Source organism: Hyla sarda, chromosome 3, assembly GCF_029499605.1.
Source record: "Hyla sarda isolate aHylSar1 chromosome 3, aHylSar1.hap1, whole genome shotgun sequence".
NCBI classification, from domain to species: Eukaryota; Metazoa; Chordata; class Amphibia; order Anura; family Hylidae; genus Hyla; species Hyla sarda.
The window spans coordinates 307,071,905-307,094,194 of record NC_079191.1 but is presented as its reverse complement, the minus strand read 5'-3'; the positions used below and the strand labels follow the sequence as shown (position 1 = coordinate 307,094,194).

The following is a 22,290-nucleotide window of genomic DNA, read 5'->3' as shown; positions in this document are numbered from 1 at the left end:
CAGTGTGGGGAGCCGGCTAAGACCCCACGGAATGCACCATCTCATAGACTGTTATGCACTCCGTGCGGAATCCGCACAAACATTGAGCGCGTTCATTCTTTGTGCGAACAAGGAAAAAGGAATTTCCGTGATGGAACAATCTGGCACGGAAATTCTGCCGTGTGCACAGAGCAACAGAATCCCGATGAATTAAACGGGACTCTGCTGCAGTGCAAATTCTGTGCAGACCTTCTAAGCAGAAGTCCGCACGGAATTTCCGTTGTGTGAACGTGGCCTAAGAGTATCTTTACCACCAAACGTATTAGGATTATTGGTAGGGCCCTATGGACACATTTTTCAACTATGTAGAGCAAATGCATACAAAGTATAACCTAAATTGTTCCCCATTGCCCCATATGGAATGCATTAGATGTATACCTTCACGTCTGTCATTCCTAAGTACTCGCACCTTCTCAATCTTCCCAAGTAAAGCCCCATCTTCAGCTGTTAAAAAAGTGATAAAAATTAATTATTGTACTGCATTATTTGACAAGAGAAAAAGCTAAACTGGATGGCAATCTGAAAAAATCTAAAGGCCATAGACACCTTGCATGGATCATTTTTAATTAATTATTAATTTTAATTTGTTTTCTAAATGGAAAATTAAGGAACTTCCTAAATGTTTTTTTTTTTTTTTTGTTTTTGTTTTTAGAAGTTTCCTGCCATTGAGCTTCTACTGAGAAAATGATAAGAAAAACAGTGTTACAACAAATTCTTTTTATAAAAAAAAAAAAGACTTGTGAAGAATAATTTTTTTAGCATAATAAATACAAAGTGAGAATAAAAAAAAGCTTTGAAAGGAGAACTCTGGCACCAAAAAAAAAAAAAAAAAAAAAATACTTTAACTCAAAGAAAAATACATCCAAACGCTCTCTCTAAAACTGGTAAGCCAATGCTTTCTCTCTCTAGAATCAGGTAAACTTAACCCCTTAAGGACTCAGCCCATTTTCAGCTTAAGGACTCAAAACAATTTTCGTTTTTGCATTTTTGTTTTTTCCTCCTCATCTTCTAAAAATCTTAACGCGTTCAATTTTGCACCTACAGACCCATATAAGGGCTAGTTTTTTGTGTTAACAATTGTACTTTGTAATGAACTTACTTATATTATAACAATCTGTGGCGAAACAAAAAAAAAAAATTTATATTTGTGGGGTGAAATGAGGAAAAGAAACAAACCCATTTTTCAACTTTTTAGAGCTTCTGGTTCTACGCAGTGCACTTTTCGGTAAAAATGACACATTACAGGGACACCCAATTTATGTACCGTATTTTTCGCCCTATAGGACGCACCGGCGTATAAGACGCACCCTATTTTTAGGTGCAAAATCTAAAAAAATTTAAGATTTTGAACCCAATAGTGGTCTTCAATCTGCGGACCTCCAGATGTTGCAAAACTATAACTCCCAGCATGCCCGGACAGCCGTTGGCTGTCCGGGCATGCTGGGAGTTGTAGTTTTGCATCATCTGGAGGTCCGCAGATTGAAGACCACTACATAGGAGGTAATACTCACGTGTCCCCGCCGCTCCGGACCCGTCACCACTGCCCTGGATGTCGCTCCATCGCTGTCGCCGTGTCCCCGTCGCTCCGGAACGTCTCTGCTGCCGGCCAGGTATCATCGCTCTCCGTCGTCGTCATTACGCATTCCGACGCACGTACGCGACGACGTGATGACGAGGAAGGAGAGCGCCGGCCATACATGGGATCCCTGAACGGAGAAGACACCGAGGAGGCAGGTAAGGTCCCTCCTGGTGTCCTGTAAGCACTAACCCGGCTATTCAGTCGGGCTGTTCGGGACCGCCGCGGTGAAATCGCGGCGGTCCCGAACAGCCCGACTGAACAGCCGGGTTATTGTCACTTTCCCTTAAGACGCGGCGGTCAGCTTTGATCGCCGTGTCTGAAGGGTTAATACAGGGCATCACCGCGATTGGTGATGTCCTGTATTAGCCGTGGGTCCCGGCCGTTGATGGCCGCAGGGACCGCCGCGATAGGGGTGTATTCGCCGTATAAGACGCACCGACTTTTCCCCCCCAGTTTTGGGGAAGAAAAAGTGCGTCTTATACAGCGAAAAATACGGTAGGTTTTATTTATTTTTCTACTTAAAAAAAGAAATGATAAACTACATGAACCAAAATTAGAATGTTTAAAATAGTGATTTTCTGACCCCTATAAACTTTTTTTTTATTTTTCCTCGTATGGGCCTATATAAGGGCTTATTTTTTTGCACCGTGGTCTGTAGTTTTTATTGGTACCGTTTTGATGGGACTTTTTGATCGCTTTATATTAATATTTTTATGGAATATAAAGTGACCAAAAATTCACTATTTTGGACTTTAGTATTTTTTTTTTTACGCGTACGCTATTGACCGTGCGGTTTAGCTAACCTTATATTTTAATAGTTCGGACATTTAGGCACGTGGCGGTACCACATATGATTATTTTTTTTTAAATTACATTTAAGGGGGTGATTTAAACTTTTATTAGGGTGGGGCTTATTCACATGTATTTTTTTTACCCCTTAACTTTTTTAGCCCCCTCAGGGTGCTATACTATGCAATCTTCTGATTGCATACACTGTTCAATGCTATGCCATTGAACAAAATGATCAGTGTTACCGGCACTCTGCTGCTCTAGCCTGCTGCGCAGGCATGGAGCAGCAGAATGCCGATCGGACGATGAGGAGACAGGTGAGGACCCTTCTGTCATCCAGTAAGCTGATCGGGACATCGCCATTCTGTCACAATAGTCCTGATCAGCTCCACTGAGCTGCCATGATAGTTTCACTTTCAGTTTAGACGATGCGATCAACTTGGATTACAGCATCCAAAGGCTTAATGCCGGGCACCGGCCCGATCGGCGGTGCCCGGCATTAGCTGTGGGTCCTGGCTGCCCGTAGCAACCGGGACCCACACGGTTTAGCCCATTCTCTGCTTGTGACAACGGTTTAAACCCTGTTAGGGGGACACAGGACGTACGGGTATGCTCTGAATCCTTAAGGGGTTAAAGAGAGAGCACCAGGTACAGACAGATACACCGTAGTGCACAGTCCAGGAGAAGGAGGACAGATAAAACGAATAAATAAAATACATAGAAGAAGTAGTTAAAATTGCGTATATTTTGTTACTTAAAATAAAATCGCTGAGCTGAAATACGGTCGGAAATTCCTCAGTCTGAACCTAACCTAAGACAGTGGCTCAAGTAGATTAGGTTGTTGGTGCCCTCTTATAAAATATACTGGCTATATGCAGAAATAATAAACATGTAGGCTTACCACTGTCACTGTAATCATCAACTAATATGATTTCTTTTATGAGATGAACAGGACTTTTTTTTAATACACTGAAAAGGAGACAAAAGGTTTAATTAACAAAATATCAATATCAGGACCAATAAAAAGCCTGGAGAGGCACAGACAGAAGAAGACACACATCAGCCGAAAGAAGCACAGACAAGGCAACCTGGATTAGTGGTGACCTGGTTGTTGTGCACACTAACAACATTCATTAGCCAGTCTGAGTGGACCACTAGCTTTACATAGGTCTGCCAGGCTGTCCTTTTCTTTACAGCTTAGATGTCGCAATTGTCACATGTCCCATGAAACTTTTTAACCCACAGGAGGTACATGGTCATAACATCACAACTTTACTGCAACTTTTATGTGACCAAATTGTGACCCAATAACCATAAACTAATGAAAACAAGAGTCTGCAGCAGCTGATGTTTTGCAATATCAGTCACAGTACACCAACCTCTCCACACATACTCACCTGATCACTGTGCGCAGTAATGCAGACCTGGCTTCATTATGAAACGTTATTACAACACTGGTTGATGGTAGATCAGTTCTCCAATGTTTCCTACGACATCTGTTACCGGAATAAATTATACTTATATAATATACATTATAAATTTCAGCATTAAAAAGGTTATATTATATAGCAATTATTCACTGCTTTCCTCTACATACAAGGCTGTGCTTACACTGTTAAAATGCATTTTCTGTTATGTCTTTCAATGAGTTGACCAATCAAAAAATATATATTTTAACCCTTTTCACTAAATTCATTTGGAGCCTTAAAAGTCCACAAAAAAATGAGACGTTCTTGTCAGTCAATAGCTTATGGTACCCTGATCACAAACCATTTTAAAGCTTCTTAATACGCCCTTCTGTTCCTGAGATATGAGGGTTCGTAAGGTGACAATTCTGAGAATCAGTACGATGGGTGTGAACTTAATTTTAGTAATGGGAGTGAATATAATGTAATGAGATTATACAGTCAGGGGGTGTGAATGTTTTACACTGAGGAGCGTGTCTGCCAAATACACACACCCCCCTCACTGTAACGCCACCCATTACCTGATATTTATTCCAATTGTTAAAATTTAGTTCACACCCATTTGACTGATTCCCTGAATTACCCACATATCGTAGGAACAGAAGGACATATTTAGAAATTAATAAGGTGTGGGATCAGGGCAGCTTAACCTCTTAAGGTCGCAGGACGTAAATGTACGTCCGGGTGCGGTGGTACCTAACGCACCAGGACGTACATTTACGTCCTGTGCATAACCGCGGGCATCGGAGCGATGCCCATGTCATGCGCGGCTGATCCCGGCTGCTGACCGCAGCCAGGGACCCGCCGGCAATGGCCGACGCCCGCGATCTCGCGGGCGTCCGCCATTAACCCCTCAGGTGCCGGGATCAATACAGATCCCGGCACCTGCGGCAGTGCGCGATTTCAATGAATGATCGGATCGCCCGCAGCGCTGCTGCGGGGATCCGATCATTTAGAACGCCGCACGGAGGTCCCCTCACCTTCCTCCTTCCGGCTCCCGGTGTCTCCTGCTCTGGTCTGAGATCGAGCAGACCAGAGCAGAAGATCGCCGATAACACTGATCTGTTCTATGTCCTATACATAGAACAGATCAGTATTAGCAATCATGGTATTGCTATGAATAGTCCCCTATGGGGACTATTCAAGTGTAAAAAAAATGTAAAAAAATATAAAAGTAAAAAAAAAAAAAGTGAAAAATCCCCTCCCCCAATAAAAAAGTAAAACGTCCGTTTTTTCCTATTTTACCCCAAAAAGCGTAAAAACATTTTTTTATAGACATATTTGGTATCGCCGTGTGCGTAAATGTCCGAACTATTAAAATAAAATGTTAATGATCCCGTACGGTGAACGGCGTGAACGAAAAAAAAAAAAGTCCAAAATTGCTACTTTTTTTTAATACATTTTATTAAAAAAAAAATCTATAAAAAATGTATTAAAAGTTTTTTATATGCAAATGTGGCATCAAAAAAAAGTACAGATCATGACGCAAAAAATGAGCCCCCATACCGCCACTTATACGGAAAAATAAAAAAGTTATAGGTCATCAAAATAAAGGGATTAGAAATGTACTAATTTGGTTAAAAAGTTTGATTTTTTTTAAGCACAACAATAATATAAAAGTATGTAATAATGGGTATCATTTTAATCGTATTGACCCTCAGAATAAAGAACACACGTCATTTTTAACGTAAATTATACGGCGTGAAAACGAAACCTTCCAAAATTAGCAAAATTGCGTTTTCCTTTTTAATTTCCCCACAAAAATAGTGTTTTTGGTTGCGCCATACATTTTATGATATAATGAGTTATGTCATTACAAAGGACAACTCGTCGCGCAAAAAACAAGCCCTCATACTAGTCTGTGGATGAAAATATAAAAGAGTTATGATTTTTAGAAGGCGAGGAGGAAAAAACTAAAACGTAAAAATTAAATTGTCTTAGTCCTTAAGACCAAAATGGGCTGAGTCCTTAAGGGGTTAAATGTAGCTATTTTGAGGTTCATACATTTTAATGATTCATTTTTATTAACTCTCTTTATGTGGGTCAAATGGAAAAATGTGATTTGGTAATTCATTTTTTGCACTCTAAATGTATGCTATTCACTGTAAAGTAAAGATAAACATAGTTTGATTCTTTGGATCAGTACAATTAGTGATACCAAGTTCATACAGGGTTTTTTCTTTCTGCATTCCTGATTGATATATCATAGGCTTCCCTATAGATTCTGGTGCGTGCACTTTTCTGACCAACTATAAATTGGCCTGTTTATGTATTATTTACATGATTGGTACAGTTTGTTTGACAGATAATACATTTAGCGGGACGAGAAACTAAAAAATGTGGTGTCATTTTAGAAAACTCCCAATGAAAATAATGAATGGCAAGTACTGCGCTTTCACATCTCCCCATATAAGATTTTCAGCTTGGTTCACTTGCTAGAATTAAAGACGTTTGTGTTCAGACCACTTTTTATTTTTTTACTTTACGTACATTCAATGTATACTGTGGTGATTTTTAAAATATCAGAAAATAGACCCTCGAATTGTTATCAAAAGATATGTAGAGTTAATTTTAGCTCTGACATAACCCTGTATTAAGATAAGATCATGCTCTGCGGAGTCTGAAAAATGACGTCTTCCTAACAGGATAGCACCACATTATAGGATATCAGCTTAGACGTTCTGAACAGGTTATTATTCTGCTGGTTGCTACTTGTATTCATTCAGTCATAACAAGGATGGATGAGAGAGGTCTAGGATATAAGCTGATACAAGTCATTCTCTTCGGTATTCTACAGTATCTTACATATTAATAGGAAATTAATGACATGACTAGCTAAAAGCTATAACGATACTCCAAAATGTTAGTTTTGCTTAAAGGGATCTCTCTGACATATTTTACCCTGGTCCTGGCACTCTAAATGCTAAAATGCAGCTTTGCTAAGAGAAGGGCAGTCTGCAGCATCATCATCCCATTATGCATAATAACTTTGAAAGGGAATTACAAGTATAATCTCTGTCACCTTAAAATATCACTACCAATCTGTCTGGCGGATGGGCTTGAGCTGTGTCTCAAAGTACAATTTAGCGTACAAGATTATACATGGGCGGAGTATGGCAGCATTATGTATGTTGTGTATAGTGGCATTAGTTTGGTTGTACAAGGAGGTTTTGAAAGATATGGGGGCCCAGATAAAGAACCTGCTCTTGGGTCCACAGGACAATGTTGAGGAATGTCTCACCTCTGCTGTATCCGTGACCGACCAGTAGCACCAAGTGAAAGTACAATAGGAAAGAGGCAATGATGACCCAACAGTGTGTAAGTGGAGCATTTCCCAATGTCTGTACCCATCTCTACCTCTGTCCTGCACTGTACTGGCTGTGGATTTTTAAAAGTAATACTGAAAAAAAGAAAGCATGTGTGGTTACTAAGGCATTGTTCACATTGCCATTGTGCTCTGTCCCGCTCTGGGTCTGTCCAGCTATTTATTTTGTGCCGAATGAACCTATAAACAGGTCAAAGCACAACTGATTCCACAGGGTCGCCACAGATTTCCACAAAACCCGTCATCTGGACAGAATTGCCAATTGAGCTTCCTTTAGCAGAGCCCAACAACAATGTGAACCAAGTATAACTTAGTACCTCTGAATGTTACTCATAAGCAACCCAATGTGAAAAATGTGGTATTATTAAAGAAAATCTGTCATCCGTGTCACCTGCACTAACATATAAGAAATAAGGAGAGCATGTGATACTGATGACAACAGTACTTACCTTGTCCCGTTCCGTGCTGTGGTTCTATGGCAATCTTCTTCCGTATCTTCAGCTCTGGACCAGACTTTGAGCATGGGTGCAGCTTAGAGATGTCGCCGCTGCTGTTCTCTGATGTCTCTAAGCTCCGCCCATGCTCCAAGTGGGGTCGGAGCTGAAGATACTGAAGAGGATTGCCGGAGAACCACAGCACGGAACAGGACAAGGTAAGTACCGTTGTCATCAGTGTCACCTCCACTACCTTTCTGTACAGACAGGTTAGTGCAGGTAACACTGATGACATACTTCCTTTAACCCCTTAAGGACTAAGCCCATTTTGTTTTTATGCAGTGCATTTTACAGTAAAAATGACATGTTCTATATATTCTGTAGGTCAATACGATTAAAATGATACCCATGTTAAGACGCTTTATTATTATTGTACCTGTTAAAAAAAAAAATCTCAAAATGTTTTCAACAAAATTTGTATGTTTGTTTTAGGTCGCCCTATTATGATCCCTATAGCCATCTCATTTTTTCGTATACAGGGCTGTATGAGGGCTCATTTTTTGCACCAAGATCTGTAGTTTTTATTGGTACTACTTTTGCGTATGTGACTTTTTGATCACTTTTTATACATTTTTTCTGAGATGTGATATAACCAAAATTCTGCAATTTCTGACCTTTTTTTATTTTTAAAACGCTGTTCACCCTATGGGATCATTAACATTATATTTTAATAGTTCAGACATTTATGCACGTGGCGATACCAGATATGTTCATTTTATTTTATTTTTTTACACTATTTTTGTAAAAAAAAATAAATAAATAAATAAAAAAAAAAGTGTAAGGGTTAATTCACTTTCTTTTTTTCTACTTTTTTTTACACTTATATAGTCCCCATAGGGGACTATTTATAGCAATCACTTTATTGCTAATACTGTTCAGTGCTATGCATAAGTATAGCACCGAGCAGCATTATCGGCTATCTACTGCTCTGGTCTGCTCAATTGCAGACCAGAGCAGATGACACCAGGATGACATAAGGATGCAGGTGAGGAGACCTCCGCCCATCATCTTAGGTGATCAGAACCCCCGCTGCAGAACTGCGGGCGATCCAATCACACGTTCAAAGTGCCTTACTGCCGCAGATGCCGTGATCAGTATTGATCACGGCATCTGAGGGGTTAATGGCGGATATTATTATCAAACATTTTTTATTATTTCAGAAAAAGAAAAAAAGAATAAAAACCTTGCCCCAGATTCTGAAATCACATTAGAATTGCATCAAAACTGGTTTTTGAGGACAGAACAAAATAATTGTTTTATCTGTTACAAAATATTTTTATAGATTTTTCTTTGCACTTACTGGTCATGTCTTGTATCAGGAACACTTCTGTCCATACGTAATTTGTCACTTTCCACTTGATTGAATTTGTTTCGTGCATAAGCATCTTGACCTGGCCGCACTGCAGTAACACCAATGTACGCTTCTTGATCAAAATCTTGCCACCGAACCTTACCTAAAGTAGCAAAGTAAACTATTAAAACTGTTTGCAACACTCGGCGAGTTTCTCTTTGAGGGTTTGAGCCACAGCAGCAGGAGCTATGGTGTCTATGTAACTCTGGGAGTTACACAAATAGCATGGCTTGTGGAGCGATGGAGTTTATGAAACCCCCTTTAATGTCAATGAGAGTTTCGCAAATTGCATAAGTCAGCAGTCTCCGCAGTTTTCAGCTTTCTTAACATATACAGTGGTCACAAATAATTCAGAGGTAGCTTGGAAGCCATCTTTTAAATTTGTGGGCAAACCCCTTCAAGGGACGTTCACACATGGAAAATACGCAGATAACATTGAACATACCCTAAAGAGGTTTGCCTATGAACTTAACAGATGGCTTCCAGGCTACCTCTGAAGTGTTTGTGGCCACTGATTGATGATCAGGAAGCTGAAAAGAGTAGAGACTGTTGACTTACGCAATTTGAAAAACTCTCATTGACATTAATGGATGTTGTATAAATTGCATAGCCTCATGTAACTACCAAAGTATTATTAGTAGTATTCCTGCAATGGCATTTGTTTTATGCCAGCTTTCATTTTGTCAACCCCATGTATCACTGCAATGTTATAACACTCCCCTGTCTGTCTCCTCTGTGCGCAGATTCTCTAGTATTTCCTGGGAGATGTAGTTGGGTATTAAAGGGGTACTCCGGTGAAAACCTTTTTTCTTTTAAATCAACTGGTGGCAGAAAGTTAAACATATTTGTAAATTACTTCTATTAAAAAAAATCTTAATCCTTCCTGTACTTATTAGCTGCTGAATACTACAGAGGAAATCCTTTTCTTTTTGGAATGCTCTCTGATGACATCACGAGCACAGTTCTCTCTGCTGATATTATAATAATAACGCTTTATTTATTGTTGTCCTTAGTGGGATTTGAACCCAAGTCCCCTGCACTGCAAGGCAGCGGTGCTAACGACAGCCACCATTCTGCCCTTAGCATACATCTGCTATGCATGGTTGCAAAAATGGACAGAGATGTCAGCAGAGAGCACTGTGCTCGTGATGTCATCAGTGTTCCAAAAAGAAAGGAATTTCCTCTGTAGCATTCAGCAGCTAATAAGTACTGGAAGAATTAAGATTTTTTAATAGAAGTAATTTACAAATATGTTTAACTTTCTGCCACCAGTTGATTTAAAAGAAAAAAGGTTTTCACGGGAGTACCCCTTTAATCGATAATCTTGGATTATTGTATGGACTTATTTAGATTATGATTTATCATGCATGCTATAACACATGACACGCTACCATTGTGCAATGAATGGAGAAGAGGGGGGAGGTGGTGTCTGCAATCCAGACTAGATTACAGTCCAGAATGTAATATGTAAAAAATAGTTGCAACCCTCCATAAGCCAGTGAGAAGAGTGTAGCTTATTTCATCAAGTCTCAGTAAGCACCAGTGCAAATGTACTTGTGTAAGTTTCCCCATACCTTGAACAAAACGGCAGTACAGTGAGCAATCGGCTCCCTGCATCTCCGAGCAGTCGCACGGGCTGCAACACAGGATACCCGCATGGACCAGCGTGATCATAAGAAATCATTACGTCTACCAAGGGATCCTGTCTTGTGGTTTTTGCAGTTTTCAGTCTTGCCGCTGGGCCTATTATTAATCTAAGACTTTCTGGGCTGTACAGATCACTTTCCAGCAGTGTCCCCCTTAACACAGACAGGAGTACAGTAAAAGCTTTCACTAGTAGATACAGAAGGAAATATATGTTGTTCACAGCTAAGCCTATCCCTCCCTGTATAATGACCTCTGCTAAGGTCACAGAGCATGCCTGGAAACCTTTCCCACTCATGTCAATGGGGTGGCTCCTGACTATTCTAGTCTATATCTATGAGGATTGCTGTAACATTTCCCAAACTACATATACACATACACACAAATTATTATTACTACTACTACTACATTTATTTTAAAGAATATTTTAAGAAGACCAGTTAACAGAAAAACATGGGTGTAAACAAACACATGGCTAGATTGGGCTTGTCATAAAAATTTAGGGTATACTTTTTTTTTTTATCTGCATAGTTCTTTCTGGTGCACAGATATAGCCTTTTTAATATGCAAACGAGACTAAAAAGCCTAAGGGGCGTTCCTTAGCACAGCATGAGCTCTGGTAAATCCATCCTTCTCTTTATCACTCTCCATTGGCCCATTTGCATTCATATACCCCATTTGACTGGCAGCCAAAAAAGATGATGTGGATTGGACTGTTTCGTGCAACAGATACACCACCTGGGGGCTTTTAAACCTAATCTGCATTAAACAAAAAGGCTTATATCTGGGCACAGAAAAAGACAATAAAAAAAAAAAAAAAAAAAAAAAAAAAAAAAAGGATGCCTGTAATTCTGATAACTAAATGGAGGACATACAGACATGAGAACCTGATCCTAGAAGCTGGCATCCAACAGAAACAAGGCATCAGAAAATGAAAGGATGAATGAATATTGAAGATGGAAACTCTCTGCAACTTTTTTTTTTTTAAACTCAAGTTAGTTACTAAGAAATGGCCCTTAAGGGGTTAAAATAAACATGTGTAACTTAGAGAACCTGGTGGGAGAGTTTCCAAATTTTGAGCTCTCTCTTCTTCGCTGATGCTGTGTGGATCCCTTTTCTTCACTCCACCAATTTCATTCCAGACCTCCTAAAAAAGGTAGGGGGGAAAAAGTTAGAATTAAAGAGTAACTTTTCTGCTTGGCAATAACCCTTAAAGGGGGTATTCCAGGCAAAAACGTTTTATTTATTTATATATATATATATATATATATATATATATATATATATATATATATATCTCAACTGGCTCCGGAAAGTTAAACAGATTTGTAAATTACTTCTATTAAAAAATCTTAATCCTTCCAATAGTTATTAGCTTCTGAAGTTGAGTTGCTGTTTCTGTCTAACTGCTTTCTGATGACTCACGTCTGGGAGCTGCGCAGTTTCTATGGGGATATTCTCCCATCATGCACAGCTCCCGGGACGTGACATCATCATTGAGCAGACAGAAAACTTCAGAAGCTAATAACTATTAGAAGGATTAAGATTTTTTAATAGAAGTAATTTACAAATCTGTTTAACTTTCCGGAGCCAGTTGATATATATAAAAAAAAGTTTTTGCCTGGAATACCCCTTTAAAGTGAAAGTCCAAAGTTATGAGCCTGCATGATTTGATTTCCTATGTGAGGAGATGAAAGCCATATTAGGCAATACAGTTGCCGAGGCAACCATACCACGCACAGCAAAGTACCAGACAAAAGTGCATTTATAAAAAAAAAAAAAAATGGGCTCACGTGCAAATTACGGTTGTCTTGGCAGCTGTTTTGCCCACCGTGACCTGTGTCTCCCCCCCAACGTTGAAGCTAGGACTTTGATGGCTTAGGACTTTGGAATTAAGCTTTAACCCCGTAAAGACCAAGGCAATTAAGCCTGTACACCCCCCTTAAAGACCAAGCCTGTTTTTTTAAATCGAGTATCGATTGTGAAATGGATGTATGACTTTGTTAGAAAATAACTCTGGTAACGTTTGGCCAATCACGATAATTCTGACAAAGTTTTTTTGTCACAAGTTGTCCCTCATGAACATAGTAAAAGTAAGCCGATATCATTTGTAATTTTTCTTTTTTTTTTTACAATGCAAAAAATCATGAAATAAAAAAATAGATTTTTTTTGCTATTTTAACACTAATAGGTTGCATATATTTATACCTACTGAGCAAATAGTTTATGAAACATACTTTCAGACGTCTACTTTATTTTTAGAGCATGTCTTTTTTATTATTTTTATTAACATTTTAAATAATTTAGAAGCCTAACAATTTTACTTGAAATGTTCTACATTTTGGAAATTTGAAAAGTACTTTTTTTTTTTTTTTGTATGTGCTATGCAAGGTTTGCAGAAACGTGGAGGTGGTAGAACATAGAAACACCCCCCCCCCCCTCAAATAACTCCATTTTAAAAACTAGACCCCTAAAGGTATTCGCTAGGGGGTACAGTGAGTATTTTAACGCCATACATTTTGGGCAGGAATTATTACAAAGTCAGTGTTGAAAATTGCTTTCTTTCACAAATGCATCATTTGTGGGACATATTTTTTGTACATCACTTCTGATATTGGAAGAAATTCACCCTATATTTTATTAAGCTGCTCGGTCCGTGTTTGGAAATATCCCCACTTAGGCCATATTTGGTTCCTTGGCCACGTGGTAGGACCCAGAAGGAGAGGAGCGCCATTTGGCTTTCAGGGCATCATTTTAGGCCGAATGGATTTCATGCCTGCAAAGGGTTTTAGCTGCCAGAACCATACAGAACCCCCACAAGGGACCCCATTTTGGAAACTACACCCCCTAAAGTATTCATCTAGACCAAAAGGGAGTACTTTGAGTGCTTTATGTGTGGCTGGAACATTTACAAAATAATTGTAAAAATTTAAATTTGCTTTCTTTTTAACAAATGCATCATTTGTGGGACATATTTTTTTTTTGTACATTGAGTCTGAAAAGGAGGAAATCGCCCCATATTTTATTACGCTGTTCGCCCTGTGTTCGGTAATACCACCGCTTAGTCCATATTTGGTTGCATGGCCACATGGTGGGACCCAAAAAGAGAGGAGCCCCATTTGGCAGGATATCATGATATCATTATACAAATTATAGGCCGCACTTCATCTGGCAAAGCATTCTAGCTGTCAGAACAATACTGCATCCCCAGAAGTGACCCCATTTTCAAAACTACACCCCCTAAACAGTATTCACCTAGGGCAAAAGTGAGTAGGCTGAGCCCTTATTGTGTGGCTAGAATTATTTCAGTCTGTGGAAAAAAATAGAAATTGGCTTTTCCCCCCCACAAATGCTTTATTTGTGGGACAACATTTTTGTACATCGCTTCTGAAATGGAGGACATACGCCCCGTATTTTATCACGCTGTTTATCACGGGCTGGGCAGTACCCCCAATTAGGCCATATTTGGTTGCCTGACTGCCTGGTAGGACCAAGAAGGAGAGGAGCCCATTTAGCTTTCAGGGCATCATTATATGAATTATAGACCCCCACGCCTGAAAAAGGATCCCCCTCGGATACCTCTAACATACTTTTAAAAACGCAGTATGAATGGGGCCTTTGTAAAAACATATTTCATAAGGGTAGGGTTACATAGAGCGCATCCGCAGCATATTTCACACCACGGATGCCCCGCAGGTAGTCACAATAGTGAGCTCACTGCTGCGGCTGGGTAGCTCAGTGTGTCCGCTCGTGACTGCCGGCGGGAAATCCGCCGCTATGAGTGAACACACAAAGCTACCCAGCCACAGCAGGGAGCTCACTATCGTGAATGCTTGCAGGGCATCCGCAGCATGTAACATGCTGCGGATGTGCGCCGTGTGATCCTACACATTATGCATTTTTATTATATTTAATGTATTCATTTTTACACTATTATTTTTATTTATTTTTTACACTTTTTTTTTTTAATGCTTTGGAATACTTAGTATTGTAGTAATTGTAGTAATATGCTGTGTGCCAGTTTAACACTGGAAGTCAGCATATCAGGACGTGCTTCAGGCAATTACAGGGCCAGACCTGGGGGGGTCTTTGTCAGACCCCCGGCTGCCCAGGTAAGCAGAAGCACCCCAAGTTCGTTGTGGGATGCTTTTGGAGAGAGACAGAGGGAGCCCCCTGCCAGCTCGCGATCGCTTCCGAACGTGGCTGTAAGGGTTAAACTTTTGGAACCAAAGTTTACTTGGGTCTCGGCAGTGCAGCAGGGTCCCGTCTTTGTGTTACAGCAGAGTCCCTGCTGCAATCTCGTGGGTACACTGGGCAGTACCCACGAGAACCATGGATGTGTATACTCGTCCATGTGCGGGAACGTGCATCCCCCCTGGAAATGTTTACACGTCCATGGGCGTTAACGTGTTAAAATACCTTTGGAGAAAATTAGGTCTCATTGGCCATCTGCAATGCGTTTTTGCCGCAATACGTACAGTCACATTTGCTTCAGTATGTAGGATGTAACGCTTAAAAAGGCAATTTAGGTTTCGGGCTCTGTTGTTTTTTAGGTGGCAAACATAAATATTCTATGTAACTGTATAAAAGGATGTACAAAACCTGGGCAAAGTACACAAGCTGGTGGATGCTGATTTTTTTCTCTCTCACAGTATAGCTTTTAACTATCTGATCTGTTAGAGGGCTCTGACCAATGGAATTCCCACCAAACAGAAGAACAGAAATCCCCTGTTCCTCATGTGAATGCAGCCGCAGGTATCCATGCTCCACTGCCACTCCATTTACTTTCTATGGTACTGCAGAGTACATCATTTAGCTAACTTCTGTAATCCTATAGGGAGACATTTTTCATTGTCATTCGAAAGTGAGTTTTAAAGGCTCTATTTTTTGCTTTGGTTTTGCCTATGTGCAACACATTTATCATACTATCGCGGAGGGGAGGGGGGAGAAAAGGGTGCACATAAGTGAAAAAATAAACAATAAATCACTTCAGAACACCATTTTGTGGGTTTCCTCCTCTCCTTTGCAACTTTCTACAGAAAAAGTCAGATCTAACATGGCTTAGGCTGGGTTCACGTCAAGTTTTTACCAATACAGGACCGTATACGGCTGGGGGGGGGAGCTAAAACCTTGCACTCCCGAATCCCTGCTGTATGCAATTAATTTCAATGAGCCGACCGGAGTGAAACGCTGACTTCGGTCGGCTCTTTTTTGCCCCGTATGCGGTTTTCCCACCGCACCTAAAACCGTAGTCTACCACGGTTTGAGGTCCGGTGGAAAACCGCATACGGGGCAAAAATGAGCCGACCGGACTCAGCGTTTCACTCCGGTCGGCTCATTGAAATTAATTACATACGGGTGGCATACGGCAGGGATACGGGAGCGCAAGGTTTTAGCTCCCTACAGCCGTATGTGGTCCCGTATTGGTAAAAACGTGATGTGAATCCAGCCTAAGGTGTGCAACATTAAGGAGGGGTTTGCGACTTTTCTATGCCAATGTGCAACATTCGCACTTCATAAATTCGTGACCACTGCAAAGTGAAAACTGAAAGTTGTTCAGGTATAAGACATTTGCTACTTTCTGTATAGCCACAAAGGTCACAAAAAAAGTGCACATGACATTTTGTGCGCCAGGCGTACGCAGAAAAAAGAAAACTCTAAATGCAATGATAAATCTTTTAAAGTCAGTGGCCAGTTACAAAAATACATTATAAGGACATTTCCAACAAATGACTACACCATTATCTCCGATTTGCTAAGATATATATTTGGCTTTATCATATATTATACATTTTAGCCATCTTTATTGAAAGGATAACTTCTCTTAAAAAAAAAAAAATAATAATAATAATTATATATATATATATATATATATATATATATATATATATATATATATATATATATATTTGCAGCTTATTCTCACCCACTGAAAAAATTCTGGAGGAATTTGAGGAAAACATACCCTAAGGCTACCTGCTTCAGGTAGTGACCGGCACTTTGTTTACTGAAAAAGCTTGTTCATGGACCCTACATGAAACGTACGTCATGTAAACATATCTTTAAATATTCCAAAATTATTATTTAAAAAGTTAACAACCACTTTAGTCATCAAATTCTTTCCAACTTTACAGATGCCTGAAGCCCCCAATGATATTTTATTACATATCACAAAACAAATGAATAAATATCCAGTCCATCAGCAGTGTGATATATACATACATGGGCACTATTTGCTTGCTTTTCTTTGGTATCACTAGTTACATATTCACCTAATGTATAATGTACCTCATCTTAAAGACACTGCTGATGGAATAGAGTATCCATTTATTCAGAACGCAGGTAATTACTCACTGGTAATTCTATTTCCTCGTAGTCACGACAGCACCACCTGAAAGATTGACGTAGCTGTAGCTAAAGTCTCTGGGAAAGTCCCCTAGGGACAAGAAAACTAGAGTACAAAAGGAAGTACAGCCCTCCTATGCCGAGACCTAAGAAACATCCTATAACTGGTTAGCAAAATGTATCACTAACTAACAGAAATGTAACACTAAAGGAAACAAATATAATACACTTTTTTTGTGACACCTCTGAACAAAAACAAGAAAAAAGGTGGGAATAGGTCGTGGTGCTGTCGTGAAAACGGGGAAATAGAATTAGGCCTCTTCCACACTATGAAATAGTTCCATTTAGGAACTTCCGTCACAAGTTCCGTCACTATATCGGCGAAACCCGGCCGTTACAAAACCCCTGACGGCCGTGACTAAATCGCATTGCAACCACTGCATACAGTAATTTTTCCGCCACGATGTCCCGTCACTGTATAACGCCCGTAATGAATTACGGGCATATACGGGTGCAAACGGGCAGTTACAAAACCCCATAGGCTGCAATGCGATTTAGTCACGGCCGGGTTTCGCCGATATAGTGACGAAATTGTGATAGAAGTTCCTAAACGAAACTATTTCACAGTGTGAAAGAGGCCTTACCGGGAAAGAATAATTGGGACCAGCTATCTTCACAGCTTATCAGACTTTCTAAAGTCACTAGTTCCATTGATGTACTCTAGAACACATCTGTGGAAAACCTTCTCATCCTCCGTGGATGGATTGACGCAGAAAGGAGGAAGTTCCACCTCCTGCGACATATGAAAATCGGAAACTACTTTGGGGAGAAAAGCAGGGTCCGGTCTCAGAATGATTCTATCATCTAAAATCTGAGTGTAGGGGTCTCAGGTAGATAAAGCCACTAACTCCCCTACCCTCCTGGCTGTAGTAAGAGCTACCAACAGGGCCGTCTTTTGAGCTCAGAGGAATAGCAGATAGTGGCTCTAATGGATTCCGGCAGAGGGAATTAAGGAACAGTGTGAGATCCCATGCTAAAGAAACCTGCGGAATGGACAACTGCAGCCTGTTGACTGAACTTCACACTCCAAGGATGGTTAGCAATTTTCTGACCACAGAGAGCCCCTAGAGCAACCACATGAACTTTGAGAGTTGCCGCTCTTAACCCCTTTTCCAATCCTTTTTGCAAAAAGTCAAGAATAAAGGCAAAGTTAGGCTTGTTAACCCCTTAAGGACCCAGCCAATTTTCACTGTAGGACCCGGCCATTTTTTGCAAATCTGACCACTGTCACTTTAAGCATTAATAACTCTGGGATGCTTTTACCTTTCATTCTGATTCAGAGAATGTTTTTTCGTGACATTCTACTTTATGTTAGTGGTAAAATGTTGTCGATACTTGCATCATTTCCAAAATTTTATGAAAAAAAAAATGAAAATTTTGCTTTTTTTTTTTTTTTTTTTTTTTTTAACTTTGAAGCTTTCTGCTTATAAGGAAAATGAATATTCCAAATAAATTATATATTGATTCACATATACAATATGTCTACTTTATGTTTGCATCATAAAGTTGACATGTTTTTACTCTTGGAAGACATCAGAGGGCTTCAAAGTATAGCAGTAATTTTCCAAAACATTTTTCAGGGACCAGTTCTGTTTTGAAGTGGATTTGAAGGGTCTTCTTATTAGAAATACCCCCACAAATCCCATTATAAAAACTGCACCCCTCAAAGTATTCAAAATGACATTCAAAAGGTTTGTTAACCCTTTAGGTGTTTCACAGGAATAGCAGCAAATTGAAGGAGAAAATTCAAAATCTTCAGTTCTTTACACTCGCATGTTCTTGTAGACCCAGTTTTTGAATTTTTACAAGGGGTAAAAGGAGAGAAATCTTCCTAAATTGTGTAACCCAATTTCTCTTGGGTAAGAAAATACACATGAGGTATGTCGAGTGTTCGGCGGGTTCACTAGAGGGCTCAGAAGGGAAGGAGCGACAGTAGGATTTTGGAGAGTGACTTTTTCTGAAATGGTTTTTGGGGGGCATGTCACATTTAGGAAGTCCCTATGGTGCCAGAACAGAAAAAAAAAACAAAAAACACATGGCATACTATTTTGGAAACTACACCCCTCAAGGCACGTAACAAGGGGTCCAGTGAGCCTTAACACCCCACAGGTGTTTCACGACTTTTTGTTAAAGTTGGATGTGTAAATGAATTTTTTTTTTCACTAAAATGCTAGTTTTCCCCCAAATTTTTAATTTTTACAAGGGATAATAGGACAATGCCCCCCAAAATTTGCAACTATCTCTTCTGAGCATGGAAATACCCCATGTGTGGATGTCAAGTGCTCTGCAAGCGCAAGCTACAATGCTCAGAAGAGAAGGAGTCACATTTGGCTTTTGAAAACCGAATTTTGCTGAAATGGTTTTTGGAGGGCATGTCGCATTTAGGAAGCCCCTATGGTGCCAGAACAGCAAAAAAAAAAAAAAAAAAAAGACACATGGCATACTATTCTGTAATCTACACCCCTCAAGGAACGCAACAAGGGGTACAGTGAGCCTTAACACCTCACAGGTGTTTGATGACTTTTTGTTAAAGTCGGATGTGCAAATGGGGGAAAAAATTTTTTTTTCACAAAAATGCAGTTTTCCCCCCAAATTTTACATTTTTTACAAGGGGTAATAGGAGAAAATGACCCCCAAAATTTGTAAGCCCATTTCTTCTGAGTATGGAAATACCCAATGTGTGGATGTCAAGTGCTCTGCTTGTTCTGGCTCTATGGGGGCTTTGTAAACACGTGGCCTTCAATTCCGGACATATTTTCTCTTCAAAATCCCAATGGTGCTCCTTCTCTTCTGAGCATTGTAGTGCGCCAGCAGAGCACTTTACATCCACATATGGGGTATGTTCTTACTCAGAAGTGATGGGGTTATAAACTTTGGGGGGCTTTTTACTAGGGATCGACCGATATCGTTTTTTTAGGGCCGATACCGATAATCGGTGCAGGTTAGGGCCGATAGCCGATAACTTATACAGATATTTTGGTATAAGTTATCGGCTATTTAACCCGCTGCGACACCGCTGCAGATCATTCATTTAAAGTGGGCGCTTTAAATCAATGATCTGCAGAGGCTTTTGCGGGGCCATAGGCCGCCGCCGCCACCACCACCCGCTTCTCTCCCCTACCTGCCAGGGTGCTCCGGGCCATCCATCCATCGTTCCTGTAGTGTCCGGGGGCATTCCGGGTGGAGGGTGGTCCGGTCCGGGCTGTCCTTCTCCGGCGGGCCTCTTCTCCACTCCGGACAGGCTCCGGCCTAGTACGCTGCATAGACGTCGCTGCGCAGTGACGCCCGTGCGCAGCGACGCACCTGACGTCACGGCGTAGCGGCGTCTATGCAGCATACTAGGCCGGAGCCTGCCCGGAGTGGAGAAGAGGCCCGCCGGAGAAGAAGGACAGCCCGGACCGGACCGGACCACCCTCCACCCGGAACGCCCCCGGACACTACATGAAGGAAGGATGGCCTGGACCACCCCCATTACGGGTAAGTTTAATTTTTTTATTCACTCGGAGGGTGGGGGAGGGGCCCGACCGTTATAGCGGTATGGGAAAAAATCCATACCGGTATACCGCCTAGCATCACGGTGGGGGGTGCGACGCGGTGCGGTGGGTCGGAGGTGCGGTGGCGGTCGCGGTGCGGGCGGTGCGGGGGGCGGGGCATTATCGGCTTATCGGCAAGATAATTGCCGATACCGATAATGCCCAAAATCGTGATTATCGGCCGATAATATCGGCCATACCGATTATCGGTCGATCCCTACTTTTTACCTATTTTTCCTTGTGAAAATGAAAAAGTTAGGGTAACACCAGCATTTTTGTGAAAATAATTTTTTTTCTATCCAACTTTGAAGAATTTTCATTAAACACCTGTGGGGTGTTCAGGTGCACTATACCCCTCGTTAAGTTCCGTGAGGGGTGTAGTTTCCAAAATGGGGTCACATGTGGGTATTTCTTTTTTTTTTGCGTTTACATCAGAACCGCTGTATAATAAGCCACCCCTGTGCAAATCACCAATTTAGGCTTCAAATGTACATAGTGCGTCCTCACTCCTGAGCCTTGCTGAGCGCCCGCAGAGCATTTTACGCCTACATCTGGGGTATTTCCGTACTCGGGAGAAATTGCGTTACAAATTTTGGGGGTCTTTTTTTCCTTTTAACACTTGTGAAAATAAAAAGTATGGGGCAACACCAGCATGTCAGTGTAAAATTTATTTTTTTTTTTTTTTTTTTTTTTTTTTTTTTTTTTACACACTAACAGGCTGGTGTAGCCCCAACTTTTCCTTTTCGTAAGGGGTAAAAGGAGAAAAAGCACCCCAAAATTTGCAGTGCAATTTCTCCCGAGTACGGAAATACCCCATATGTGGCCCTAAACTGTTTCCTTGAATACGACAGGGCTCCGAAGTGAGAGAGCACTATGCGCATTTGAGAACTAAATTAGGGATTGCATAGGGGTGGACATTGGGGTATTCTACGCCAGTGATTCCCAAACAGGGTGCCTCCAGCTGTTTCTAAACTCCCAGCATGCCTGGACAGTCAGTGGCTGTCCAGAAATGCTGGGAGTTTATGTTTTGCAACAGCTGGAGGCTCTGTTTTGGAAACACTGCCGTACAATACATTTTTCATTTTTATTGGGGGGGGGGCAGTGTAAGGGCGTGTATATGTAGTGTTTTACCCTTTATTATGTGTTAGTGTAGTGTTTTTAGGGTACATTCGCAATGGCGGAGGTTTACAGTGAGCTTCCCGCTAGAAATTTGCGCCGCGGCGAAAAATTTGCCGCAGCTCATACTTTAAGCAGGAAACTTACTGTAAACCTGCCCGAGCTAATGTACCCTGTACATTCACATGGGGGGGGCAAACCTCCAGCTGTTTCAAAACTATAACTCCCAGCATGTTCTGACAGACCGTGCATGCTGGGAGTTGTAGTTTTGCAACAGCTGGAGGCACACTGGTTGGAAAAGCTTCTGTTAGGTTCCGTTACCTAACTCAGTATTTTCCAACCAGTGTGCCTATAGCTGTTGCAAAACTACAACACCCAGCATGTACTGATGCTGGGAGATTTAGTTATGCAACAGCTGGACGTACGCAACTACAACTCCCAGCATGCCGAGACAGCTGTTTGGGCATGCTGGGATTTGCAGTTTTGCAACATCTGGAGGGCTACAGTTAGACCACTGCACAGTGATCTCCAAACTGTGGACCTCCAGAT

At 40.9% G+C, this 22,290-nt stretch overlaps 1 protein-coding gene across 1 annotated transcript in view; it reads right to left on the bottom strand.

Moving 5' to 3' along the window:
* Positions 1-22,290, bottom strand: part of GALNT2 (polypeptide N-acetylgalactosaminyltransferase 2) — an 84,498-nt gene that overhangs the window by 47,828 nt on the left and 14,380 nt on the right. The window contains exons 2-6 of the mRNA XM_056567007.1: positions 11,741-11,834; positions 8,993-9,146; positions 3,805-3,903; positions 3,309-3,376; positions 418-483 (exon numbers count right to left, since the gene is read on the bottom strand). Of these exons, the coding sequence (XP_056422982.1) occupies positions 418-483; positions 3,309-3,376; positions 3,805-3,903; positions 8,993-9,146; positions 11,741-11,834 (481 nt within the window). The remainder of the gene's footprint in view (positions 1-417; positions 484-3,308; positions 3,377-3,804; positions 3,904-8,992; positions 9,147-11,740; positions 11,835-22,290) is intronic.